The following is a 26,678-nucleotide window of genomic DNA, read 5'->3' on the forward strand; positions in this document are numbered from 1 at the left end:
ACAATCCATACTGCTTTTAAGAATGATTGGTTTTAAATATGGGTAAAAGGTTTTTACAATAGTATCAATTATATTTTTGACTAAGGTCATGTCTATATTTGTATAGTCAGTTGATTTTTTATTTTTCAGATAGTTAACAATTTTCAATATTTATCTTGTTCATTAACGTTAGCGATGATGATGGAGTGTGGATTCTGATCGATGATCTTCGTCTTCGTCCTTTTCTCTCAGCTCCTCAATCACCTTTGCTAAGTTTGGTCCTACATTTACAAAGAAATTGTTGAAGTCATTTGCGATTTCTTTTGTGTTTTCCTTTATTGTATTGTCCTTTTTAAAAAACTTTGGGTATTGTGGTTTTCCTGTGCCTTTCTTAATTAGACTGTTCAGTCATTTCCAGGTTCCTTGAATGTTGTTTTTCTGTCGTTCCAATAGTTTATGATAATAATCCTTCTTACTTATTCTTATATATATATATATATATATATATATATATATATATATATATATATATATATATATATATATATATATATATATATATATATATATATATATGTATATATATATATATATATATATATATATATATATATATATATATATATATATATATATATATATATATATATATATATATAGGTTAGTTTGTTCTTATATTTTTTATATCGTGTTTCTGTTTCGTTGTAGACTTCACTCCAAGTTTGTGTCTGGAGCTTTAAGAGCATTTATGGCCTCAAGTGTTTTTTGTCGTGTTATTTCATAGGAATGATTTGTTTGTTTACTTCTATTTTGAGGTTGTATGGTAATATAGCAAAGACAGGGAGATGATCAGTTATGTCGTTTATGAGTAATCCAGATGTTATTTGTTTTTCTATAGCATTTGTATATATGTTATCAATGAGTGTTGCTGTGTCTATGACAACGTTTCCATGCATCAATAACCCTTTTAAAACCTGAATATTAGCAATAACCCAGTTTTACACGGCCATGTAAACACCAATAACCCCTTTGAATAAATGGAATTTGCTCATATTTCGGTTTTTAAAAACCCCAATATGACCCCTGGGTTACTCCTTTTAAAACCTGAATATTCGGTCATGTAAACGCCTAACGGAATATCCCCATCAAACGGAACAGGAATTTGTTTTCTGCACATGTTCTGTTCACAAGGAATCCTGGTCTTTTGAGTCCAGGAAGTTCTTATAAACACGGAGAAACAAAGACCAGGAGGAGACTAATCACTTCATAAATGTAATGAAGGATATGAACATTTCTGCATTTATAGACGGTAGAAAGTACCGGGATAGCCAGATTTACAAGAAGGTGAGCGAAAAGTTGCGCGAAGCAGCATTTGTTTTGGATTTGGATACAGGAAGAAGAAGCAGAAATGACGGGAATTGTGTCATGATGTTCTCCGCGCATCGCTGGTTTGATCCAGATATCCCGAATGATTAATCACCATGTAAACGGAATATTCCGAATGTTTCAGTAACCGGAATATTAGTAATAACCCCAATTTTGACTGCATGTAATGACGGGAATAGATTGATTTGATTTGATTTGAAACAGCTTTTTAATAAACAACAGTAAAGCAGGAACAGGTGAGATGGGTCTGTTGCTTCGGCGTCTCACTGCTCGGCTTACGGAACCTTCTTGACCATCGGCGTCTGTAAGGACGACTTGTATTCTTTCAAAAAGGCGTTTTTCTTCTGGATGCTTATCTTGATCTGAAAGGAGACAGAATGTGACGTGGACCAGCTCATGTGCTCCAGATCTGCGTCTGCGGGGGACCAACCTGCTCCAGCTGCTCCTCCGTCTTGTGGAAGTACGGCCCGTTAATGTCCACCACCCCCCCCACCTGGTCGTACAGGTTCAGGGTGGCCAGCTTGATCTGGCCCGCCTCCAGCATCTTCCTGGCCGCCGTGTCCTGGATGTGGTTCCACTGCCTCTCCTGCAGGGGGAGACACAAGCTGAAGGGAGAGGCCGAGGACCGGTCTAATCTGGACCGCTCCCTAAACGCAGAACAGAGCTGGAATCCGGACCGCTCCCTAAACACAGAACAGAGCTGGAATCCGGACCGCTCCCTAAACACAGAACAGAGCTGGAATCTGGGCCGCTCCCTAAACGCACAACAGAGCTGGAATCTGGACCGCTCCCTAAACGCAGAACAGAGCTGGAATCTGGACCGCTCCCTAAACACAGAACAGAGCTGGAATCTGGACCGCTCCCTAAACGCAGAACAGAGCTGGAATCTGCACCGCTCCCTAAACGCAGAACAGAGCTGGAATCTGGACCGCTCCCTAAACGCAGAACAGAGCTGGAATCTGGACCGCTCCCTAAACGCAGAACAGAGCTGGAATCTGGACCGCTCCCTAAACACAGAACAGAGCTGGAATCTGGACCGCTCCCTAAACGCAGAACAGAGCTGGAATCTGGACCGCTCCCTAAACGCAGAACAGAGCTGGAATCTGGACCGCTCCCTAAACGCAGAACAGAGCTCAAATCTGGACCGCTCCCTAAACGCAGAACAGAGCTGGAATCTGGACCGCTCCCTAAACGCAGAACAGAGCTGGAATCCGGACCGCTCCCTAAACACAGAACAGAGCTGGAATCTGGACCGCTCCCTAAACGCAGAACAGAGCTGGAATCTGGACCGCTCCCTAAACGCAGAACAGAGCTGGAATCTGGACCGCTCCCTAAACGCAGAACAGAGCTGGAATCTGGACCGCTCCCTAAACGCAGAACAGAGCTGGAATCTGGACCGCTCCCTAAACGCAGAACAGAGCTGGAATCCGGACCGCTCCCTAAACGCAGAACAGAGCTGGAATCCGGACCGCTCCGTAAACGCAGAACAGAGCTGGAATCTGGACCGCTCCCTAAACGCAGAACAGAGCTGGAATCTGGACCGCTCCCTAAACGCAGAACAGAGCTCAAATCTGGACCGCTTCCTAAACGCAGAACAAAGCTGGAATCTGGACCGCTCCCTAAACTGCTACTGCTACTGCTGCTGTTACCATGGTAACAGCTGCTACTGCTGCTGTGACACGTCACTTCCTCCCGACGGCAGGAATAGCCGTGTGGCTCTGAGTAGTCCGTCCGAATTAATGCATACTACTGATATTTACTCAAAAGTGTGCCGAACTGAAGTATACTTTTTAGTATATACTTTTTAGTGTGGCATTTCGGACGCACCAATTCTGAATTATTTCATTCTGAATAATTGATTCCGAATTAAAAATCATCTTGTAACCGTGGCCAATGATTGACAGCACTTGACATCTGACCAATCAGAGGGCTGCGTCTGCAGGCAGGATCTGACCAATCAGAGGGCTGCGTCTGCAGGCAGGATCTGAACAATCAGAGGGCTGTGTCTGCAGGCAGGATCTGACCAATCAGAGGGCTGCGTCTGCAGGACTGCAGGATCTGACCAATCAGAGGGCTGCGTCAGGAGCGAGCAAGGAGTGGTAAAATGACCAGGTAGTGGTCGTATATAAGATATAAACTTTAGCCGATATATAATATATTGGCTAAAGTTTTATATCAATTTATGTTGTTAAGAAGTTTTCGACTATTTTAAGGAGATAATGACGCCATCTGTTGGTGAATTTAATTCCCAACAGTCGGCTTTTGAGGAGGCATTACACAAAAATACTGATGGAAATGAATAGCTGATGCATTTGTTGACAGAGGGAACTAAACTGGAATGTAAAGTTTGACATATCAGTCTGTTTGATCCTGAATTATGTTTTCTTAGGAATGTAGTCTGTACATAATAATACAACAACAACAATAATGATGACAATAATAATTTAAAGTGGCTTGGCTATTCAGAAGCATCAACAACAAGACATGCATCTGTAAAAGGCAGACGTGCGTGTTTTTGTGGGGGATTGAGGTGGAAGTTACTTCCTTTTGATGAGTAATTGATGGCTATTTTTGACTCAAATTTGTTTAATTGTTTATTTATTTCAGGTTGAAGCTTTTTATTTAATATTTAATTATTTATTTCCGGTTGAAGCTTTTTTATTTAATATTTAATTATTTATTTCAGGTTGAAGCTTTTTTATTTAATATTTAATTATTTATTTCAGGTTGAAGCTTTTTTATTTAATATTTAATTATTTATTTCAGGTTGAAGCTTTTTACTTAATATTTAATCATTTATTTCAGGTAGAAGCTTTTTATTTTGTTTGACTGTATCTAGACTTACAGTACAATTGTTACTATTAATAAAGGTTGTCAAGTTAAATGGCATGTCGTTATATATATATATATATATTTTGCCCCTATAAAAAATAATTTTTCGCTTAAGGCCCCAATTTGGTCATGGGGCAGCCCTGGGCTGAGCGGGCCAGTGATGGATGACGACTGGTACCCAGATCTGAGTCTGGGGTGATGGAGGACGACTGGTACCCAGATCTGAGTCTGGGGTATTGGAGGACGACTGGTACCCAGATCTGAGTCTGTGGTGACGGAGGACGACTGGTACCCAGATCTGAGTCTCCTTGCTGGCCTCCTCCAGCTCCCCCTGCAGATGGAAGACCTGGTGGTTCATCTGCAGGCAGAAGAGCTCGTGGTCCTCCTCCATCTTCCGCAGCTTCCTCCTCGCCTGGATCAGCTGCTCCTGCGCTCCGCTCTCCTTCTGGTACAGCTCGTCTCGGATGTGCAGCATTTTCTCCAAGCGGCCGGTCAGCTCATCCACATCCTGGAACTGCAGCACAGCTGGAGTCAACACCATGGCCGTGCATGTAAAACTTAACTTAAATTAAAGCTGCAAGCAGCAATGAACGGGCCCTCGTTCATCAAAGTTTTCTAGGGGGCGCTGTTGAGCCATTAGGCCACGCCCATTAATGCAAACCATGAAATATCACATTTTTCGCATCAAAATGAGCATAGTTGAATATGTCAAAAACCGTAATAGCTAGCATGATGAGACTTAAATATGTTGTAGTACAACGCGTCCCGGGTTTTTCAATGTTGTAACAATGTCTGTACGATAAACCGTTGCCTAGCATCAAGCGTCCAAAGTCAAATGGAATTTTTTTTTTATTGAAAGTTAAATATCTCAAAAACCGTAATAAGTAGCATGATGAGGTTGTACGGTCCTTTAGTACCAATCGGGCCGAGTGTTTGTACATTTGAACAATGTCTCTTCGATAAAGTTCGGCGAGCAATAAGCGTCCGAATTTTTGCTTTTCTTTTTGCTTTTTGGTATCTAGCGTTGCCACGGTAACACTTTTGACTGAGGAAAGTAATGCCCATCGAGACCACGATGGAGACGTATCCAACGATGTATGACATGCATGGGTGAACATTGTGGTTCGGGCCGTATTAACGGACAAAAAAAGTGGGCGGAATAATAATAATAATTCAAAATGGCCGACTTCCTGTTCGGTTTCGGCCATGGCGCCAAGAGACTTTTCTTTAAGTTGCGACATGATACAGGTGTGTAGCGATTTTCGTGCATGTACGTCAAACCGCATTGTGGGGCTTGAGGCACAAAGTTTTCTTGGGGGCGCTGTTGAGCCATTAGGCCACGCCCATTAATGCAAACACTTAAATATCACATTTTTCACCAGGCCTGGCTTGGTGCAAAATTTGGTGACTTTTGGGGCACGTTTAGGGGGAAAAAAGGCCCTCATTTCATCGGAAAAATAAAAACGAGAAAAATTCCTACAGATACAATAGGGCCCGAGCACTGTTAGTGCTCGGGCCCTAATTAAGAGGAATATATAATTTCCAAAAACAGCATGTAGGAACAAACATCCAAACCCATTGTGTCCCAGGGATGGGAGTTAATCTGCAAAAATGAAATGAAGATATTATGATCATACTAATCCATTATTTTTAAATTCTCATATTCTGAAGCTTAGAGACTTGGTTTATTATAGAACAATGCAAATCATGTTTAAAGCAAAACAATGAAAGCAGTCTAGTACAATTTCGAGAAAAAAGTTGAAATGTTGAGAAAAAAGGCGAAATTTCAACTTTATTGCCAAAATGTCACCGTTTTTCTCCCCCCGGGAGTCTCACCTGGGTCATGGGCAGCGTCTGCTCCAGGAAGTCGTTGAACCTGCTGCATCCCTTCACCTGCTGCTGCAGCTGCTGGCTCCGCCCACGCAGCTGCTCCAGCTCCGCCCTCACCGTCTCCATGGCAACCGTCGACTCCTGCAGCTTCCGGTCAGCCTCCCGCTCCGCCACCTGCAGTTCCTCGTCCTCCTTCTGGTGCTGGACGGAAACCAGGGACGGAAACCAGGGACGGAAATCAGGGACGGAAACCAGGGACGGAAACCAGGGACGGAAACCAGGGACGGAAACCAGGGACGGAAACCAGGGACGTAGATTCACCAGAAACCAGAGACAGAAACCAGGGACAGAATCCAGGGACTTATATTCCCGCAGTTCACCAGAAACCATGGACAGAAACCATGGACAGAGACCAGGGACAGTGACTCGTACCTGGACAGATTGTTGGTGTCTCAGCCGTCTCTTCTTCTCCATTTTCTTCATCAGCTCCTCGAAGTTTCTCTGCAAACTCTCCAACTCCTGAATACAGAATAATATCTATCTATCTATCTATCTATCTATCTATCTATCTATCTATCTATCTATCTATCTATCTATCTATCTATCTATCTATCTATCTATCTATCTATCTATCTATCTATCTATCTATCTATCTATCTATCTATCTATCTATCTATCTATCTATCTATCTATCCATCCATCCATCCATCCATCCATCCATCCATCCATCCATCCATCCATCCATCCATCCATCATCCATCCATCCATCCATCCATCCATCCATCCATCCATCCATCCATCCATCCATCTATCTATCTATCTATCTATCTATCTATCTATCTATCTATCTATCTATCAATCTATCATCCATCATCCATCCATCATCCATCCATCCATCCATCCATCCATCCATCATCCATCATCCATCCATCTATCATCCATCATCCATCCATCCATCCATCCATCATCCATCCATCCATCATCTATCCATCCATCCATCCATCCATCCATCCATCCATCATCCATCCATCATCCATCCATCCATCATCCATCATCCATCATCCATCATCCATCCATCCATCCATCATCCATCATCCATCTATCCATCATCCATCCATCATCCATCCATCATCCATCATCCATCATCCATCCATCCATCATCCATCATTGATTTGATTTGATTTGTTTATTTGCACAACATAAAAAAAACGTACAAAAGTTTAAATAAACATAAAAAAACATGAAAATATGTGCAGGTGAGAAAGGAAGCCCTAAATGGGCTTATTCAAAGTTCTCACCAGGAAAAATAGATTGTATTGAACTAATAGCAAGAACAAAAAAACAAACAAAAAAAAAACAGCATTCAAAAAAGATGGATATAAACAGACAATTTCTCGGTGTGCACGTGCAGAAGTGAGTCCACATTAAGTGGAAGCACTTCTAGACGCTTGGTCAATAAGGCTGGTCTTCAATCTCTGTTTAAAACTATTAATAGACAGTGAAGATTTTGCGATAAGTATATGAGAGTTCCAGAGTGAGGAACCTCTGTCTTTGATGGAGAACTGAGTGCTATTGGTACGACTGAATGAAGAATGGAGATCCTCAAATTGTCTGGTATTATAGTTATGAATTTGCGAATTGGTCTTAAAAAAATCTTTGAAAGTACTTGGAAGCCTATTTGCAAGATAAGTGCATTTGTAAATGAAAGCACATGATTGAAGTATGTTAATATCATAGATGGATAATAAATTTAATTTTTTAAACAAAGGGGCAGATGGGGCCAAATAGGAGGCAGAAGTAGCTATTCTTACAAATGTCTTTTGAGTAATGAGTAATTTGTGTAGATTTGATGAATATGTGCTTGCCCAAACAATGTTGCCATAAATGAGATAAGGATAAATTAAACTGTAATACAGAGTAACGAGACAAGCCTGATGGACATCATCCATCATCCATCCATCCATCATCCATCCATCATCCATCCATCCATCATCCATCCATCCATCATCCATCCATCATCCATCCATCCATCATCCATCCATCATCCATCCATCCATCATCCATCCATCCATCATCCATCCATCATCCATCCATCATCCATCCATCCATCCATCCATCCATCCATCCATCCATCATCCATCCATCATCCATCCATCATCCATCATCCATCATCCATCAATCCATCATCCATCCATAATCCATCCATCATCCATCCATCCATCGTCCATCCATCATCCATCCATCATCCATCATCCATCATCCATCCATCCATCATCCATCCATCATCCATCCATCCATCCATCATCCATCATCCATCCATCCATCTATCATCCATCATCCATCCATCTATCATCCATCCATCCATCCATCATCCATCCATCCATCCATCCATCATCCATCCATCCATCCATCCATCATCCATCCATCCATCCATCATCAATCCATCATCCATCATCCATCATCCATCCATCCATCATCCATCCATCATCCATCATCCATCATCCATCATCCATCCATCATCCATCATCCATCCATCCATCATCCATCCATCATCCATCCATCCATCATCCATCCATCCATCATCCATCATCCATCCATCCATCATCCATCCATCATCCATCATCCATCCATCATCCATCCATCATCCATCCATCATCCATCATCCATCCATCCATCATCCATCCATCCATCATCCATCCATCCATCATCCATCATCCATCATCCATCCATCATCCATCCATCCATCATCCATCCATCCATCCATCATCCATCATCCATCCATCCATCATCCATCCATCCATCCATCATCCATCATCCATCCATCCATCATCCATCATCCATCCATCATCTATCATCCATCATCCATCCATCATCCATCATCCATCCATCCATCCATCATCCATCATCCATCCATCCATCATCCATCATCCATCCATCATCCATCATCCATCATCCATCCATCCATCCATCATCCATCCATCATCCATCATCCATCATCCATCATCCATCCATCATCCATCCATCATCCATCATCCATCCATCCATCATCCATCATCCATCATCCATCATCCATCATCCATCCATCCATCATCCATCCATCATCCATCATCCATCATCCATCCATCCATCATCCATCCATCCATCCATCATCCATCCATCATCCATCATCCATCATCCATCATCCATCCATCCATCATCCATCCATCATCCATCATCCATCCATCCATCATCCATCCATCCATCCATCATCCATCCATCATCCATCCATCCATCATCCATCATCCATCCATCCATCCATCCATCTATCATCCATCATCCATCCATCATCCATCATCCATCCATCCATCCATCCATCATCCATCATCCATCCATCCATCCATCCATCCATCATCCATCATCCATCCATCCATCCATCCATCATCCATCCATCCATCATCCATCCATCCATCAACCATCCATCCATCCATCCATCCATCCATCATCCATCATCCATCCATCCATCCATCATCCATCCATCCATCCATCATCCATCATCCATCCATCCATCATCCATCATCCATCCATCCATCATCCATCATCCATCATCCATCCATCCATCCATCCATCATCCATCATCCATCCATCATCCATCATCCATCATCCATCATCCATCCATCCATCATCCATCATCCATCCATCCATCCATCCATCTATCATCCATCATCCATCCATCATCCATCATCCATCCATCCATCCATCCATCCATCATCCATCATCCATCCATCCATCCATCCATCCATCCATCATCCATCCATCCATCATCCATCCATCCATCAACCATCCATCCATCCATCCATCCATCATCCATCCATCCATCTATCATCCATCATCCATCCATCCATCCATCCATCATCCATCCATCCATCCATCCATCCATCCATCATCCATCATCCATCCATCATCCATCCATCCATCCATCCATCCACCATCTATCATCCATCATCCATCCATCATCCATCATCCATCATCCATCATCCATCCATCCATCATCCATCCATCCATCCATCCATCCATTATCCATCATCCATCCATCCACCATCCATCATCCATCCATCCACCATCCATCATCCATCCACCATCCATCATCCATCCATCCATCCATCCATCCATCCACCATCTATCATCCATCATCCATCCATCATCCATCCATCCATCCATCCATCATCCATCCATCCATCATCCATCATCCATCATCCATCATCCATCCATCCATCATCCATCCATCCACCATCCATCATCCATCCACCATCCATCATCCATCCATCCATCCATCCATCATCCATCCATCCATCATCCATCATCCATCATCCATCATCCATCCATCCATCATCCATCCATCCACCATCCATCAACCATCCATCATCCATCATCCATCATCCATCATCCATCCATCCATCATCCATCCATCCACCATCCATCATCCATCCATCCACCATCCATCATCCATCCATCATCCATCATCCATCCATCCATCCATCATCCATCATCCATCATCCATCATCCATCCATCATCCATCATCCATCCATCCATCCATCCATCAACCATCCATCATCCATCCATCATCCATCCATCATCCATCATCCATCCATCCATCATCCATCATCCATCCATCATCCATCATCCATCCATCATCCATCCATCATCCATCCATCATCCATCCATCCATCATCCATCATCCATCCATCCATCATCCATCCATCCATCATCCATCATCCATCCATCATCCATCCATCCATCCATCATCCATCATCCATCCATCCATCATCCATCCATCCATCCATCATCCATCCATCCATCCATCATCCATCCATCCATCCATCATCCATCATCCATCATCCATCCATCATCTATCATCCATCATCCATCATCCATCATCCATCCATCCATCCATCATCCATCATCCATCCATCATCCATCATCCATCATCCATCCATCCATCCATCATCCATCCATCATCCATCATCCATCATCCATCCATCCATCATCCATCATCCATCCATCCATCCATCCATCCATCATCCATCCATCATCCATCCATCCATCCATCATCCATCCATCATCCATCATCCATCATCCATCCATCATCCATCCATCATCCATCCATCATCCATCATCCATCCATCCATCATCCATCCATCCATCATCCATCCATCCATCATCCATCCATCCATCATCCATCCATCATCCATCCATCCATCATCCATCCATCATCCATCCATCCATCATCCATCATCCATCCATCATCCATCATCCATCCATCCATCATCCATCCATCCATCCATCCATCCATCATCCATCCATCCATCATCCATCCATCCATCCATCCATCCATCATCCATCCATCCATCATCCATCCATCCATCCATCCATCCATCATCCATCCATCCATCCATCCATCCATCATCCATCATCCATCCATCCATCCATCCATCCATCCATCCATCCATCCATCCATCATCCATCCATCCACCATCTATCATCCATCATCCATCCATCATCCATCATCCATCATCCATCCATCATCCATCATCCATCCATCCATCCATCCATCCATCCATCCATCCATCCATCCATTATCCATCCATCCATCATCCATCCATCCATCCATCCATCAACCATCCATCATCCATCATCCATCATCCATCCATCCATCCATCATCCATCCATCCACCATCCATCATCCATCCATCCACCATCCATCCATCATCCATCATCCATCCATCCATCCATCCATCAACCATCCATCATCCATCATCCATCCATCCATCCATCATCCATCCATCCACCATCCATCATCCATCCACCATCCATCATCCATCCATCATCCATCATCCATCATCCATCCATCATCCATCCATCATCCATCATCCATCCATCATCCATCAATCCATCCATCATCCATCCACCATCCATCCACCCATCATCCATCCATCATCCATCCATCTTCACCCACTTCTTCCTTTTAAATGTCACAGGCCATATCATATCAGGACATTAAATGAAAACATAAATAAATAAAAAGATCTTTACCAAGTAAATAAATCTCCAGAGCAACAACATCATATGACATTAAGATAAATAACATAAAAAATCTGCTGCTGCTGTTTTAAACAGTCCTCAGGTATTTAAGGTATTTAAGCTTCCCCTACTAGAGATAACATAACATTTGGCATGTTTTTACAAAATTCTAAAATGATACATAAATTATAAATTCTTTATTAATAAAAATAAATATTTAAAGTCATCCTCCAAATTTGTTGATTTTTTAAAGTAATTTGGATTATATTTAAAATCTTTCAAACTAATAATTGAAACAAAAGCACAAAACATGTATGAAGTGTTAAGTCATTTTCCCACTGATTTAGAAGACTGATATCCTTACTTACCCCTTGTATGATGGACTTTGTTGTATTATTTTACTTAAATATCATGTATTTAATTTATTTATTATTGTTTGTACCTTATTTTCATATTATATTACTGTATAATTGTCATGGTACATTCAAGAAAAAACAATTTCCGCTTTCGAAGTTTCTTCTTTAAATCTCAACTGCAGGATTAAGTTGGGGATACGTTAAGTATTTTTGCATTTATTTTGTTATTTTATTTTTGTTATAAATTGTCTATTATGTTTTGCACATGTTTTGCCCTTTAGAAAAAAAAAAAAAAAAAAAAAAAAAATATATATATATATATATATATATATATATATATATTACGAGCGTTTGGTGGAAAACGAATCAAAGAACAATAAAATACCAAGAAAATTATTGAGGTAGATTTGTGTCTTAATTAGAAGATTAAAAGATTGCTTCAATCAAAAAATATATTTTCAATTAAAAAAAAATCACTTCAATCAATAAAAATGATTTCAGTCAAAGAAAAAAAGTGTGTGAATGCAAAAAAAAATTGCATTTGAACACTTTTTTTTTTGATTGAAAATATTTTTTTCGATTTGAAGTGATTTTTTTTGATTGAAGTGAAAAAAGTTCAAGTCTTTCTTTTTGGATTGAATGATTTTGACACAAACATCCCGCATATATATATATATATATATATATATATATATATATATATATATATATATATATATATATATATATATATATATCCCGTAGATGACCATTTAGTAGCCCGGGCGTTTAATATGCTAAATCCACTTGGACCCCAGGCGTTTATAAGAACCAGGCGGGTATTTGCACCAGGCTACAATTTATTTTTGCAATGAGCAGCACCAGACCATTACTTACAAAGAACATATGAGATCACCATAGTACCACTGGAACTAAAATTGTACACACTGTACACAACACAACACCTCACGACGAGCTCCCGATCACGAATCGTGAGGTCGCAATAAAATCAAGCGTGTTTGAAATCCTGGTCGCTCCTCGTGAAGGAATCACAGTTGAAGCAGCTGCGACCCGATTGGACTCATCCTTTCACAGAGAGCATGCGCAATCTCTGATGTTACGTCAAAAACTATTATTTGTAGTTTAAGTTTTGCAAATTCACATTACAAATCATGTTTTAATAGCAAAAAAAAGAGCGCAGTTCCACGTACGGTGCGGGTCGCCGCGTACCCTGCGCCGTAGGCTCTGCGTTGGTGTAACGCGGAACCATAAATCAGCCTTACGGCGTACCCTGCACCGTAGGCTCTGCGTTGGTGTAACGCGGAACCATAAATCAGCCTTCAGTGTGTGCGCTGTCTGCTGAACTCTTTTTTCTCTTCTCATTTTGCTGGGACGGCGGGTTCCTCCGCCGAGACACAAGTTTTGCGGTACGCGTTCTTTGTTGTGTCTAAAAATGATTCGCAGTGCACACACCCAATCAGAAACGGTACAGATATTTTGGGATTATAAAAAAATAAAATTATAAATAATAAAGAATCCCCTTGACTTTGATCGAGAGGGACCTGGCTGCAGGCAAGATGGCCGACAAGGGCGCGGCCATTTTTTCCATCCATACCGGAATTCCAGACCGGAAGTTGGTCTTCTTCGTGTATATTATTATTCGTCGCGCTGAACCAGACCGGAAGTTGGTCTTCTTCGTGTATATTATTATTCGTCGCGCTGAACCAGACCGGAAGTTGGTCTTCTTCGTGTATAATATTCGTCGCGCTGATCCGGAGGTTTGTCTTTCCTCGTTTTTTTTTTTTTTTTTTTTTTTTTTTTTTATTGAACATACAATAACACAGTATCATAACATTTTCTCGTAAGGACATTGATTGGACATTTTAAACATGACGTGGAATGTTGTCATCAAGTATAAGCCATGTACAAAAAATATATATATATATATATATATATATATATGTAGAAATGAATCAAAACAAAACAAACAGGGGTTGTTATTTTAAAATACTAGTAAAACCATTTGCATATATTTTCAAAATCAGGCAAAACAAAAACCATAACAAAATAGGAGCAAGGTCTGAGGCATGAATCACAAAAGCAAAAAACAAGATATGTCGTCACAAATCTTTTTAGCCAATTTGCTGGAATCACTTTTTTGAGGGACAAAAAGAACAATTTAAAATCATTTAAAAACCAATCAAAGGAGGGTTTACCATTTCTCCATTTACAGCAGTGAATATGATATTCACCCATGAGAATAATTATATTTATCATATCAGATATAACAGCCTTCAAATTGTCTACATATAAAAAAATATGAGAAATATCAAAAACTGGTATGTCATCTATTTTAAGTAATAACCAACTTCTCAATTCTTTCCAGAAGTTTCTGGACACAGGACATAAGAAAAACATATTATCTAAAGTTTCATCTGCTGCATTACAGAAAGTACACAGGTCAACTTCAAACTTAAATCTTTTTTTAAGAAATTCTGCAACTGGGTAGACTTTATGCAGTATCTTAAAGTGAGTTTTTTTCATCTTTGGGGAAATAGGCCATTTAATATATTTAGAGTGAGCTTTTTCCAACATAGATACTGTTACTTTCTCAAGCCCTTGGAATTTACGTCCTCTGTTGAAATCGTAAAAAAATATTGATTTCCACGCAGCACTAATCACTTTGTTGTTACATTTTTTGTCATTTAAGTTGCATTCATTAATCATCAGTCTTGGTAGTGTTGATTCAACACTTGAAAATAACAAAGTATTCTGGATTAAATGCAGAAGTGGAATAGGAATTGCTTTAAGGATCCTGTTATATTCCCTCTGAGTACAATTTATTTTATATTTTCCTAACCATGTCCTGTAGTCCAGAAGACCTCCACCAGAATCCTTCATATCCTTCACAAATAAAATGCCTGCCTCATACCAATCTCTTTTAAATAACGATTTTCTATTTACTATTATCACTCTGTTATTCCATAAAACGGATCCATGAGGGGAAAAATTATGAGTGAATAGTGAATATGAGTTATTTTCCTTTTTTTTTTAAATTTAATTTAATTTCTTTTCCTCTGTACTCTTTATGCACCTTTTCCCTGATACATGTTGGAAAAAAGATATGATGCATTGTTTGTATATGAATATATTTTCAATAAAGTAAAAAAAAAAAAAGACTTCCTGTCTGGATCAGCGCGACGAATAATATACACGAAGAAGACCAACTTCCGGTCTGGTTCAGCGCGACGAAGAATAATATACACGAAGAAGACCAACTTCCGGTCTGGAATTCCGGTATGGATGGAAAAAATGGCCGCGCCCTTGTCGGCCATCTTGCCTGCAGCCAGGTACTCTTGCTTTGATCAGGTGGGCAGGGTGCAGGTTTGGGTGTGGGAACAGCCCACCCCTGCCCAAAACCGGCTTCGAGTTCCAGTACACAGACTTCAGGTAAACATGTGCATTTTATATGCATGCAAACATTTTTTGGAGCGGAGCGGGGTGCAGTGTTACTGGAGCGCTGAGCGGTTATGGGTGGAGCGTTTTTTTTTTTCATGCTCTGATATACAAAGACAGTTTGTCTGTGTAACGGCGAGACACGGAGCTGATCAGAGCAGTATGAACGATACTGTACACAATACAATGCAAATACAGTGTTATTACCAGGTTATTACCGGTAGTCGCCCGGGCGTTTAATTGAACCGGCGTTTATTATGCCAAATGGGCTCGGACCCCGGCGGCTATTAGAGCACAGGCGCGTATTTGTGCGCGGGCGACTATTCGGTCATCTACGGTATATATATACATATATATATATATATATATATATATATATATATATATATATATATATATATCCATCCATCCGTCCATCCGTCCATCCATCCATCCATCCATCAATAATCAATATCTATATATCAATATCTAGCAATAATAATAAATAAATTAATTAATTTCTTCTCGTCCTCCAAACTGTTTTAAACAGTCCTCAGGTATTTAAGGTATTTAAGCTCTCCCTATAACTAAACAGCGAGATATCGCGAGACTTGGCGAAAATCTCGAGCCAGGTAATTGCCCGCACCTGTTTGCGCTCCTCGTACGTGATATCAGCTTCCTCGAGTTGTTTTTCTTTCTGGGAGAGTTCCAACTGGCGAGTAAAGAAGTTTTCGTCCGTCATCCCGACGGGCCAGAGCCCCCTGGAAACAGAAAACAGAGTAACGGGCAGAAAAAGCTCAGATTTTACCTCCAGAAAGGCGCTGACACTGCGAGGGCTCGCTCTAAAAACCACTCTAAAACTCACTTTAAAACCGGCCTTCTGCTCGATAGTTTGGAAAACATGGTCCTGGATGGAAGTTCACACCAATTTAACAAAGTAAAACCGGAGTCACGTTAAAAGTTTCAAGCGTCGGTCGCAAAGCAATGGCAGCGGCGGCGCGTATGCTCGTTTCCATGGCAACCGGCTCCTCGCCTTTAAAGGACCATTGTTTCCCTTGCAACAGAATAACTTTAAATAAATGCAAAAAATGCTTAATGTATTCCTAACGTTATTCGGAAGTTGAGACACTTTGAAAGCAAAAATTCAACGATGATATTTTCATTTATTTTATTTTATTTTATTTTTATTTTTTTTTTAATTTTATTTATTTATTTTATGTTTTTTTTAATTGTATTTTGTTTTTTTTTATTCTTTGATTCGTTTTCCACCAAACACTTGTAATATTGTTCATTTAGTATGTACAAAATTCATTTGCAAGTCAAGTCAACTTAATTTTGATAAATAAAGTAAACTTAACACAATTAAGTTGACTGTACTTGCAAAATGTATTACTTACATACAAAAAATTAAGTAGTTTATACAAAGACTAGTCTTTCTTGATCTACATAATAATATCATGCAAAAAGTTGCCTTAATATTTTTAAGTAGATCAAGCACGATATTTGTATGAGTGTGGATGTAAATAAACAAATACATATCCTCGCAATTAAATAATCTTTTCAAGCATACTGAAATATATATAAAGATCCAACTCAAATCTTGAGTAAATTCTAAGAAGATCTTACAACCTACATATATTCATATACTGTATCTGACAATTCAACATAACACGTAATTTCCTTTTCGTTTCTTCCTAATTTCTAACATGTTCCTTTGAAATCCTGAAGTCGTGATTCTGTCCTTTTCTACTCACATTATTTTTGCACTCTTTCTTTTATTTTGTGTCATAATGTTATTGATTTTGTTCCGACTGATAAGTGTGAGATTAATGTTTGTGATCTTTTTTTTTCATGCTTCCTTTGCCACTTTATCTGTCTTTACATTTCCTTTGACACCAATAGGAGCAGGGACCCGTAAAAGTATAATTGTAAGCTCTTTCATCTCAGTTCAGTCTAATGTTTGTTGTATTGTTTTAATGTTCAAAGAGTCAGATGAGATGATTGATCTTTACCATCTTCTATCTGATTCCTTGGTGACATTTAAGGATGCATGGATTGGATAAAATAGGAAATGTCCATCAAAAACTGATGCTACATTAATGTTATTCTTTTACTTTATTTTTTTATTTTAAATACAGATTCAATAAAACTGATCCATGTCCACATCAGCCTTTCTATCCATGTGACGCATTGATAATAAATACTTGCCGGGGGCTCGCTGGATATGTGTGTTTAAAGTGTTGGCAGGGAGGGACATGAGAGAAGTGACCTAAAAGAGCAAATCATGAAGCAAATCTGTGCAACTAAGTCATAGTTTCACCACTCTTCCAGTTTTGAAGAGGAATATGTGTTAATTTCTGCTGAAATTAAGATTTTTATCCGCTCCATCAGCATCACTGTTTGGATCCCCTCGTCATGATGCTGTGCACATCAAGAGAGAGATCTGGACTGCAAGCAGACCAATCTGGGTGTTGGAGACAAACTGAGTCGTGCAGGATGAAGCGTGACGTTGCTCAGTGGAATGACATTGTCTCTCCAAACTCCCCACAGCATCAACGGTACCTTCACAGATATGGAGGTCAATGAACCATGGGCATGGATTCACCTGCAAACTGTTACACATGCTGGTGTTAACATCTATACCCGATAAATAAAGAATAAAAAAACCCTTGATGGTCTTTTTCATCACTGGAGCATCAAATTTAAAGTTTTTTTCGTCAAAAGTCTGAATGAGAAGCAGTCTGACCAGAGAAGACGTATCCCTGTCCCGTATGCAGTGGTGGACAGTAACAGAGTAAATTTACTTGAGTACTGTACTTAAGTACATATCCAGAGGATTTGTAATTTACTTGAGTATTAGATTTCTTTGGTACTTATTACTCTTACTTGAATACATTTCCAAGACAAATATTTTTACTTTTACTCCAGTAAATTTCTAGGAAGGCTGAAAAGTACTCGTTACTTTCAGGTCTGCTCTTTTTTCTTCTTCCCTAAAATCCTATTGGACACAAGCTGTTTTTGTCAAAGGAGGAGACCTATCACAGTGCAGGCTCTCCACTGGGATGTACGTAAAGCTGAAATACGTCAAGCCTCCTCAAAACGATACCGCCAAAGTTTGTCAAGACAGAGCCGCAACAAGTCAAGACAGAGCTGCAACAATGGCTACGCCTGCGTCAGGAGAAGAAAGACAATCCGCTGAGTCGTCTGAGTCTGATAATGAGCCGGACTCGGAGCAGGGACTTTCACAAAATCCTTGGCCGTATCTTAACTCAATGTTTGAGTTCGACCGAGTAAAAAACGAGGGCACAGACAAACCACAGACATTTATTTTCGAATGTTTATTGTGTCTGCCGAAGCAGAACTACCTCTCTGCTTTCAACAACTCAACATCGAATTCTCAGAAACAAGAGTTAAAAGATCCTTAAATTAATTTAGAAAAAATATAGTAATTTACTGATGTGGAAAATAAGAAATTTACTCTTACTCTTACTTTTACTTAAAGTAAATTTAAAAGCATTTACTTTTGGATACTTAAGTACCTTTAAAAGCAAGTACTTTTCTACTCTTACTCAAGTAATATTTTGACTGAGCTACTTTTACTTGTAACGGAGTAAATTTTGACCAGTAGTATTTGTACTCTTACTCAAGTACTGGGGTCGAGTACTCTGTCCACCTCTGCCCGTATGTCCACATGAGACCAGATCAGGTCCAGAGACCTCAGTGGTTGTTACCGCCTGCTACAGTTCAGGATTCACAGAAACCAGTTCAGTTATATCTGGTTTTTATTGGTTGATTACTCAATAAGTCACAACTATCCAGTTGGGGTCTTTTAGCCGTCATAAATGTAGATTAGCCAGAATTCCTGCTCCTTTTATTATCTTATTATTCGTTTGGTCCCAAACTTGAGTTTGTTGCTGTTGGTTTCAGAAATGAGTGCAGTCAAAAAAAGTTTGCTTTTATTTCACCATAAAAATATCTTTATTGGTTTAGAAAACAAGAACAGTTGGTTTGCAAATGAATGAGGAAACAAGTCTGAATACGATATCAGAGATAAAGAAGGTCTGGTGGGTTGTTTGGTAAAAATGTAAAAAAGTAAAGTAAATATAATATAATATACAAGGAAAACTGCTTCAGTTTTACTTGTATATTAGATTCATATTTTCTCCCCCAGATCTGAGTCAAATCTTGGAATGAAGACTGAAGAAAACACTTTGTTAGAACATCAGAAGTTTTATTTCTTACTAAATATCCAGATTGTTAAACATGAAACATCCTCAACAGATTTAGACATCAACAACATCTGATCTGCAGATCTAGTCTGGTTCTGCAGCTGCAGCTATGACTACCGGCCCCAACACACTAGTTTACACCAACTAGAGGCTTTACTGAACTGTTTGCTGCGTTGCTGCTGGTCACTAACATTTCTGAAATCATTTACTTTTTGCTTGTGTCTGGAAAAGATTTGTATCTTTAGAAAACAAGAACATTTGGTTTGGTAATGAATGAGGAAACGAGTGTGAATGCAGACATGATATCAGAGATGAAGAAGGTCTGGTGGGTCGTCTGTTTGAGTCCATCAGAGTTTGAGACGTTCATCTCTGAGAAAAAAAGAAAATCAATAAAAACTGAGATAAAAACATGAAGAGGAAATAAGAAATAAGTCATGTTTTAGATGTGTCCCTTTTTTTATCAAACCATGATACAAGGAGCTTGGTCATCAACAGAACTATCCAGACTTTGATGACAAGGTGGTGACGACCGTTAATTAGAATCAGGTGTGTTGATGCAGGGAAACAACTAAAACATGCAGGACTGCGGCCCTCGAGGACCAACTTTGGACACCCCTGAACTAGAGGCTTTACTAAAAACTAACTAGAGGCTTTACTAAACATTAACTAGAGGTTTACTGAACACTAACTAGAGGTTTTACTAAACCCCAACTAGAGGCTTTAGTAAACACTGAGGATGACTGAACACTAACTAGAGGCTTTACTAAACAATAACTAGAGGTTTACTGAACACTAACTACAGGCTTTATTAAACACTTTACTAAACACCAATTTAAAAAACAGGGAAATAGGAACATGTACCGCTTGGGTAGTGAGGGAACACATTATATGATCCACTTACATGGGCCCGTAACAATATAGCTAATAATACAAACGTAACGACTGTCAGTCAGCTTGAGAGACTGTCGGCACATTACACAGTAATAAGCAAAACAAAACAACAGCAAACACACTCACATTAAACGCTAATTAACTCTGCCCAGACACAATCCTATTACCTTGAGATGCCCTGGAGGAAGTCGGCGGCGTCCTGGTGGTTGTGGAACTTGTGGTTCTGGTCGCAGTCCACAGGTTGTTGATTTTACGCTTCACCAGCTGTTGTTTCTTTCTTCGTTGTAACTTCCTGCTTCACCAGGCAGCATCAGCAGCATCGGTTTCCAATGAATTTCCACCACTGTTTCCTACCTGGAGTCAGGGAGGGATTAGATGGTGTTGCAATGGCCTCCAGTGCTAATGTGAGAAAACCTGGTGTTATCTTGATCAGGATTTGTGGTTTAAACCGCATATTATTCAGGTTTGTAAAAGAGCGTTTTTCTATCTTTGTAATATCGCAAAGACTAGGGTGATGGTGGGAAAAACTAATTGATGCGTTTGTATTTTCTATGCCAGATTAGTTTTATCAGAATTTAGGAGTAATAAATGAATGGACATCCAGTGCTTAATGTCCCTAAGACATGCCTGAAGTTCAGTTGAAAATGAATGCTGTAATTCTGGATTATACTTCCCAATGGCTGCATGTATAAACTGAACAAGCTTGGCCCTAGCACTGAACCCTGTGGGACACCGTAGCAGACCCTCGTCTGTTCTGAAGAAACCTCATGAACATGAACAAACTGGAATCTGTCAGATAGATGTGATTTAAACCAACGTAGAGCTATCCCTTTAATCCCACCAACATGCTCTAACCTGTGCAGTAAGATGCCATGATCTACAGGTTCAAAAGCAGCACTGATGTCCAGTAGAACCAGTATGGACACTAATCCCTTATCTGATACCATAAGAATGTCGTTAGTGACTCGAACAGGTGCTGTCTCTGTGCTATGATGCATTCTGAACCAGTATCATTGACAGAGTCAGAAGTGTCCCACCATGTCCACATGAGTGCTGGTGCTGCTCCAGTTCACCTTTAGCTCAACTCAGCAGCTGAAACTGCAGCTCAGACACCAGCCGTTGTTATCTGAGCTGAAGTTGTTGTGTCTTTATTCGTTGAAACTCCCTGCTTTACCAGCCAGCATCAGCAGCATCGGTTTCCAATGAATTTCCACCGTGGACTGTTTCCTGCCTGGAGGCAACCCCTGACGAACGGCTGCAGGAGGAGGTGAAGCGCTGCTGGAAGGAGTTTTAACATCCACCCGACATGACAAATGTCAGAGTGACGGGAGACCTCTGAAGAGAACCTGGTCCCCCTCAGATAATTGTGACTACACCTGATCACGTCTGTGCTCCTACATTCTGATAAAATACAGGTTATTATTTTTAGTACCAAACACCTCATGAGGTGTTTGGTACTAGGTACTAGGTACTAGGTACTAGGGTACCAGGATTAGATGGTGTTGCAATGGCCTCCAGTGCTAATGTGAGAAAACGTGGTGTTATCTTGATCAGGATTTGTCGTTTAACCAGCATATTAATCAGGTTTGTAAAACAGCGTTTTTTCCATCTATAAAAACTAAAACAATGAATAAAATCTAACATCTTAAAGTCTTGAGAGATGATGAATGTGTTTGGTTTATCATTTTTGATAAAGTCTGAAAATGTTGAAAGAATTTAATAAATCAAGGCAAAAAAAACATCCAAATAAAGTTACTCAAGTTTCAGCAGACCCCTCCTTGAACCGCCACCTTACTGTGGTGGAGGGGTTTGTCTATCATGACAATAGGCAAGCCTATCATGAAGAGGAAGACAGCAAGGGCCGTAATGTCGCCCGGATCGGCGTCACCGGGGCCCCGCCCTGGAGCCAGGCCTGGGGTTGGGGCTCGCTGGCGAGCGCCTGGTGGCCGGGTCTTTGCCCGTGGGACCCGGCCGGGCTCAGCCCGAAATGGCGACGTGGGCCCGCCTTCCCGTAGGCCCACCACCCGCAGGAAGGTCCATGATAGGCTGGTGCCATGTGGACTGGGTAGCAGTTGTGGCGGGATGCCTCGACAACCCAAACCCCAGGACCAAAACCCTCACAGTTGGGACATGGAATGTCACCTCGCTGGGGGGGAAGGAGCCGGAGCTTGTGCCTGAGGTTGAGAGATACCGGCTAGAGATAGTCGGGCTCACCTCCACACATAGCTTGGGCTCTCTTCACCCCGGTGAAAAAGAGGGTCGCTTCCCTGCGCCTTCGGGTCGGGAAAAGGTCTCTCACTGTTGTTTGTGCTTATGGGCTGAACAGCAGTGCGGAGTACCCGGCCTTCTTGGGGTCCCTGGGAGGAGTACTGGATAGTGCTCCAACTGGGGACTCCATTGTTCTACTGGGGGACTTCAACGCTCACGTGGGCAATGACAGTGATACCTGGAGAGGCGTGATTGGGAGGAACGGCCTCCCCGATCTGAACCCGAGCGGTGTTTTGTTGTTGGACTTCTGTGCTAGTCACGGTTTGTCCATAACGAACACCATGTTCAAACATAAGAGTGTCCATCAGTGCACGTGGCACCAGGACACCCTAGGCCGGAGGTCAATGATCGACTTTGTTGTCGTTTCATCTGACCTTCGGCCGCATGTCTTGGACACTCGGGTGAAGAGAGGGGCTGAGCTGTCAACTGATCACCACCTGGTGGTGAGTTGGGTGCGCTGGCGGAGGAGGAGGTTGGACAGACCGGGCAGACCCAAAGGGATTGTGAGGGTCTGTTGGGAACGTCTGGCTGAGCACTCTGTCAGGGACATCTTCAACTCCCACCTCCGAGAGAGCTTCTCTCAGATCCCGGGGGAGGCGGGGGACATCGAGTCCGAGTGGACCATGTTCTCTGCCTCCATTGTCAACGCGGCGGCTCGAAGCTGTGGTCGCAAGGTCTCCGGTGCCTGTCGTGGCGGCAATCCTAGAACCGAGTGGTGGACACCGGAAGTACAGGATGCCGTCAGACTGAAGAAGGAGTCCTACCGGGCTATGTTAGCCTGTGGGACTCCTGACACAGTAGATAGGTACCGGCAGGCCAAGCAAGCTGCAGCTGGGCAGTCCTGGAGGCAAAAACCCGGGTCTGGGAGGAGTTCGGTGAGGCCATGGAGGAAGACTTTCGGTCGGCCTCGAGGAAATTCTGGCGGACTGTTCGGCGCCTCAGAAGGGGGAAGCAGTACTCTGCCGGCACCGTTTATGGTGTGGGTGGGGAGCTGTTGACCTCGACTGGGGACATCGTTGGACGGTGGAAGGAATACTTTGAGGATCTCCTCAACCCGATTGACATGCCTTCCACTGAGGAAGCAGGGAGTGGGGACTCTGGGGCGTGCTCATCCATCACCCAAGCCGAGGTCACTGAGGTAGTTCGTAAGCTCCTCAGTGGCAGGGCACCAGGGGTGGATGAGATTTGCCCTGAGTACCCCAAGTCTCTGGATGTCATAGGGCTGTCTTGGTTGACACACCTCTGCGACATTGCATGGAGGAAGGGGACAGTGCCACTGGAGTGGCAAACCGGGGTGGTGGTCCCTCTTTTTAAAAAGGGGGACCGGAGAGTGTGTTCCAACTATAGGGGGATCACACTTCTCAGCCTCCCCGGGAAAGTCTACGCCAGGGTACTGGAGAGGAGATTACGGCCGATAGTTGAACCTTGGATTCAGGAGGAACAATGCGGTTTTCGTCCCGGTCGCGAAACACTGGACCAGCTCTATTCCCTCCTCAGGGTGCTCGAGGGTTCATGGGAATTTGCCCAACCAGTCTACATGTGGATCTGGAGAAGGCATTTGACCGTGTCCCTCGTGCCATTCTGTGGGGGGTGCTCGGTGAGTATGGTCTCCGGGGCCCTCTATTAAGGGCTGTCCGGTCTCTATATGATCGGAGCAGGAGTCTGGTTCGCATTGCCGGCAGTAGATCAGACTTGTTCCCGGTGCATGTTGGACTCCGGCAGGGCTGCCCTTTGTCACCAGATCCTGTTCATAATTTTTATGGACAGGATTTCTAGGCGCAGCCAGGGGCCGGAGGGGATCTGTTTGGGAACCACAGGATTTCGTCTCTGCTTTTTGCGGATGACGTTGTCCTTTTAGCTTCATCGGACTGGGACCTTCAGCATGTGCTGGGGCGGTTTAAGGCCGAGTGCCACGCGGCAGGGATGAGAATCAGCACCTCCAAAACCGAGGCCATGGTTCTCCACCGGGAAAGGGTGGCATGCCTTCTCCGGGTGGGTGGAGAAGTCCTGCCTCAGGTGGAGGAGTTCAAGTATCTCGGGGTCTTGTTCACGAGTGAGGGAACGATGGAGCGGGAGATTGACAGACGGATCGGTGCAGCGTCCACAGTTATGCGGTTGATGTACCGGACCGTCATGGTGAAGAAGGAGCTGAGTCGAAAGGCGAAGCTCTCGATTTACCGGTCAATCTACGCAACTACCCTCACCTATGGTCATGAACTTTGGGTAGTGACCGAAAGGACGAGATCGCGGATACAAGTGGCCAGGATGAGTGTCCTCATAAACACCTTGGAGTATAAGATAAGAAAAGCCAGCAGCGCCTTTTCTGTCTCCGAAAACTTTCTAAATACCAGGTCGATTCTTCCCTGATGTCTATGTTTTATCGCTCTTTTATCGAATCTGTCATCACTTTTTCTTTCATTTGTTGGTTTCAATCCTTAAAAGTCAAAGACAGAAACTTGCTCAATAAGGTTGTCAGTCTAAGCAGCAAAATAATCGGGTCGGCTCAACAAAAATTACAAGAACTTTATAACAAACAGCTGATCAAGAAGGCAAACTCCGTATTGTCTGATTGCTCACATCCCTTACATCAACAGTTTCAGTTTCTACCATCAGGTACACTGCTTAGACTCCCTTTTGCAAAGACTAACAGATACAAACACTCCTTTGTTCCCTCCGCTATTGTTCTTTTAAATGCAGGAAGGAAAAGGTAGTGGGTGAAAAGGTAGTGGGATGGAAAAGGTAGTGGGGGAAGCTTAAGTCTATACTATTATTGTAATTTAGTATGTATATTTTGTATATTTTATAATTTAGTATGTATATTTAGTATGTATATTTTATGTATATTTACCCATTGTGTGCTTCTCTTGTTGCGAAACTAATCGCCCCCTTGGGGGACAAATAAAGTAATTGATTGATTGATTGATTGATGAGTGTCCTCCGCAGGGTGGCTGGACGCTCCCTTAGAGATAGGGTGAGGAGTTCGGTCACCCGGGAAGAGCCGCTGCGCCTTCACATTGAGAGGAGTCAGCTGAGGTGGCTTGGGCATCTTTACCGGATGCCTCCTGGACGCCTCCCTAGGGAGGTGTTCCAGGCATACCCCGGGGATGACCCAGGACACACTGGAGAGAATATATGTCTCTCGGCTGGCCTGGGAATGCCTCGGACTCCCCTTGGAAGAGCTGGAGGAAGTGTCTCGGGTGAAGGAAGTCTGGGCATCCCTGCTGAGGCTGCTGCCTCCGCGACCCGGGAACGGATAAGCGGCGGACGATGGATGGATGGATGGAAGTTTCAGCAGAAAACAGGACACTAATTGAGGTGTTTACAGGTGATTGACAGCTGAGAACCTGCATTTGTTTAACCGCTTTGACAACCAGTGGAGTCCACTGGTAACTGTTTGATTCAAATATTTCATCTTTATTTACCAGGAAAAGAGGA

The 26,678-nt window shown here is 42.1% G+C and overlaps 1 protein-coding gene across 1 annotated transcript; it reads right to left on the bottom strand.

Moving 5' to 3' along the window:
* Positions 1–1,640: 1,640 nt before the first annotated feature.
* LOC133452183 (coiled-coil domain-containing protein 42 like-2-like) lies at positions 1,641–22,795 on the bottom strand. Its single transcript, XM_061731404.1, has 8 exons — positions 22,748–22,795; positions 21,143–21,198; positions 16,502–16,616; positions 6,460–6,546; positions 6,034–6,222; positions 4,490–4,711; positions 1,796–1,951; positions 1,641–1,727 (listed from the first exon to the last, which is right to left on the bottom strand). Exons 1-8 carry the CDS (start codon positions 22,793–22,795, stop codon positions 1,641–1,643), a joined length of 960 nt encoding a protein of 319 aa, XP_061587388.1.
* Between the last annotated feature and the right edge of the window lie 3,883 nt (positions 22,796–26,678).

The sequence above is a fragment of the Cololabis saira genome, chromosome 10 (genome assembly GCF_033807715.1).
Source record: "Cololabis saira isolate AMF1-May2022 chromosome 10, fColSai1.1, whole genome shotgun sequence".
Taxonomy (NCBI): Eukaryota; Metazoa; Chordata; class Actinopteri; order Beloniformes; family Belonidae; genus Cololabis; species Cololabis saira.

What these genes read in the sequence shown, in the direction of transcription:
- LOC133452183 (XM_061731404.1), bottom strand. Translation starts at nt 22,795, where the DNA reads ATGATAGACAAACCCCTCCACCACAGTAAGGTGGCGGTTCAAGGAGGG. An exon ending in AGACGCTGCCCATGACCCAG is followed by an intron (nt 4,712 to 6,033) that starts GTGAGACTCCCG and finishes GCTGTGCTGCAG; the next exon opens with TTCCAGGATGTGGATGAGCT. An exon ending in CGGAGGAGCAGCTGGAGCAG is followed by an intron (nt 1,728 to 1,795) that starts GTTGGTCCCCCG and finishes GTCTCCTTTCAG; the next exon opens with ATCAAGATAAGCATCCAGAA.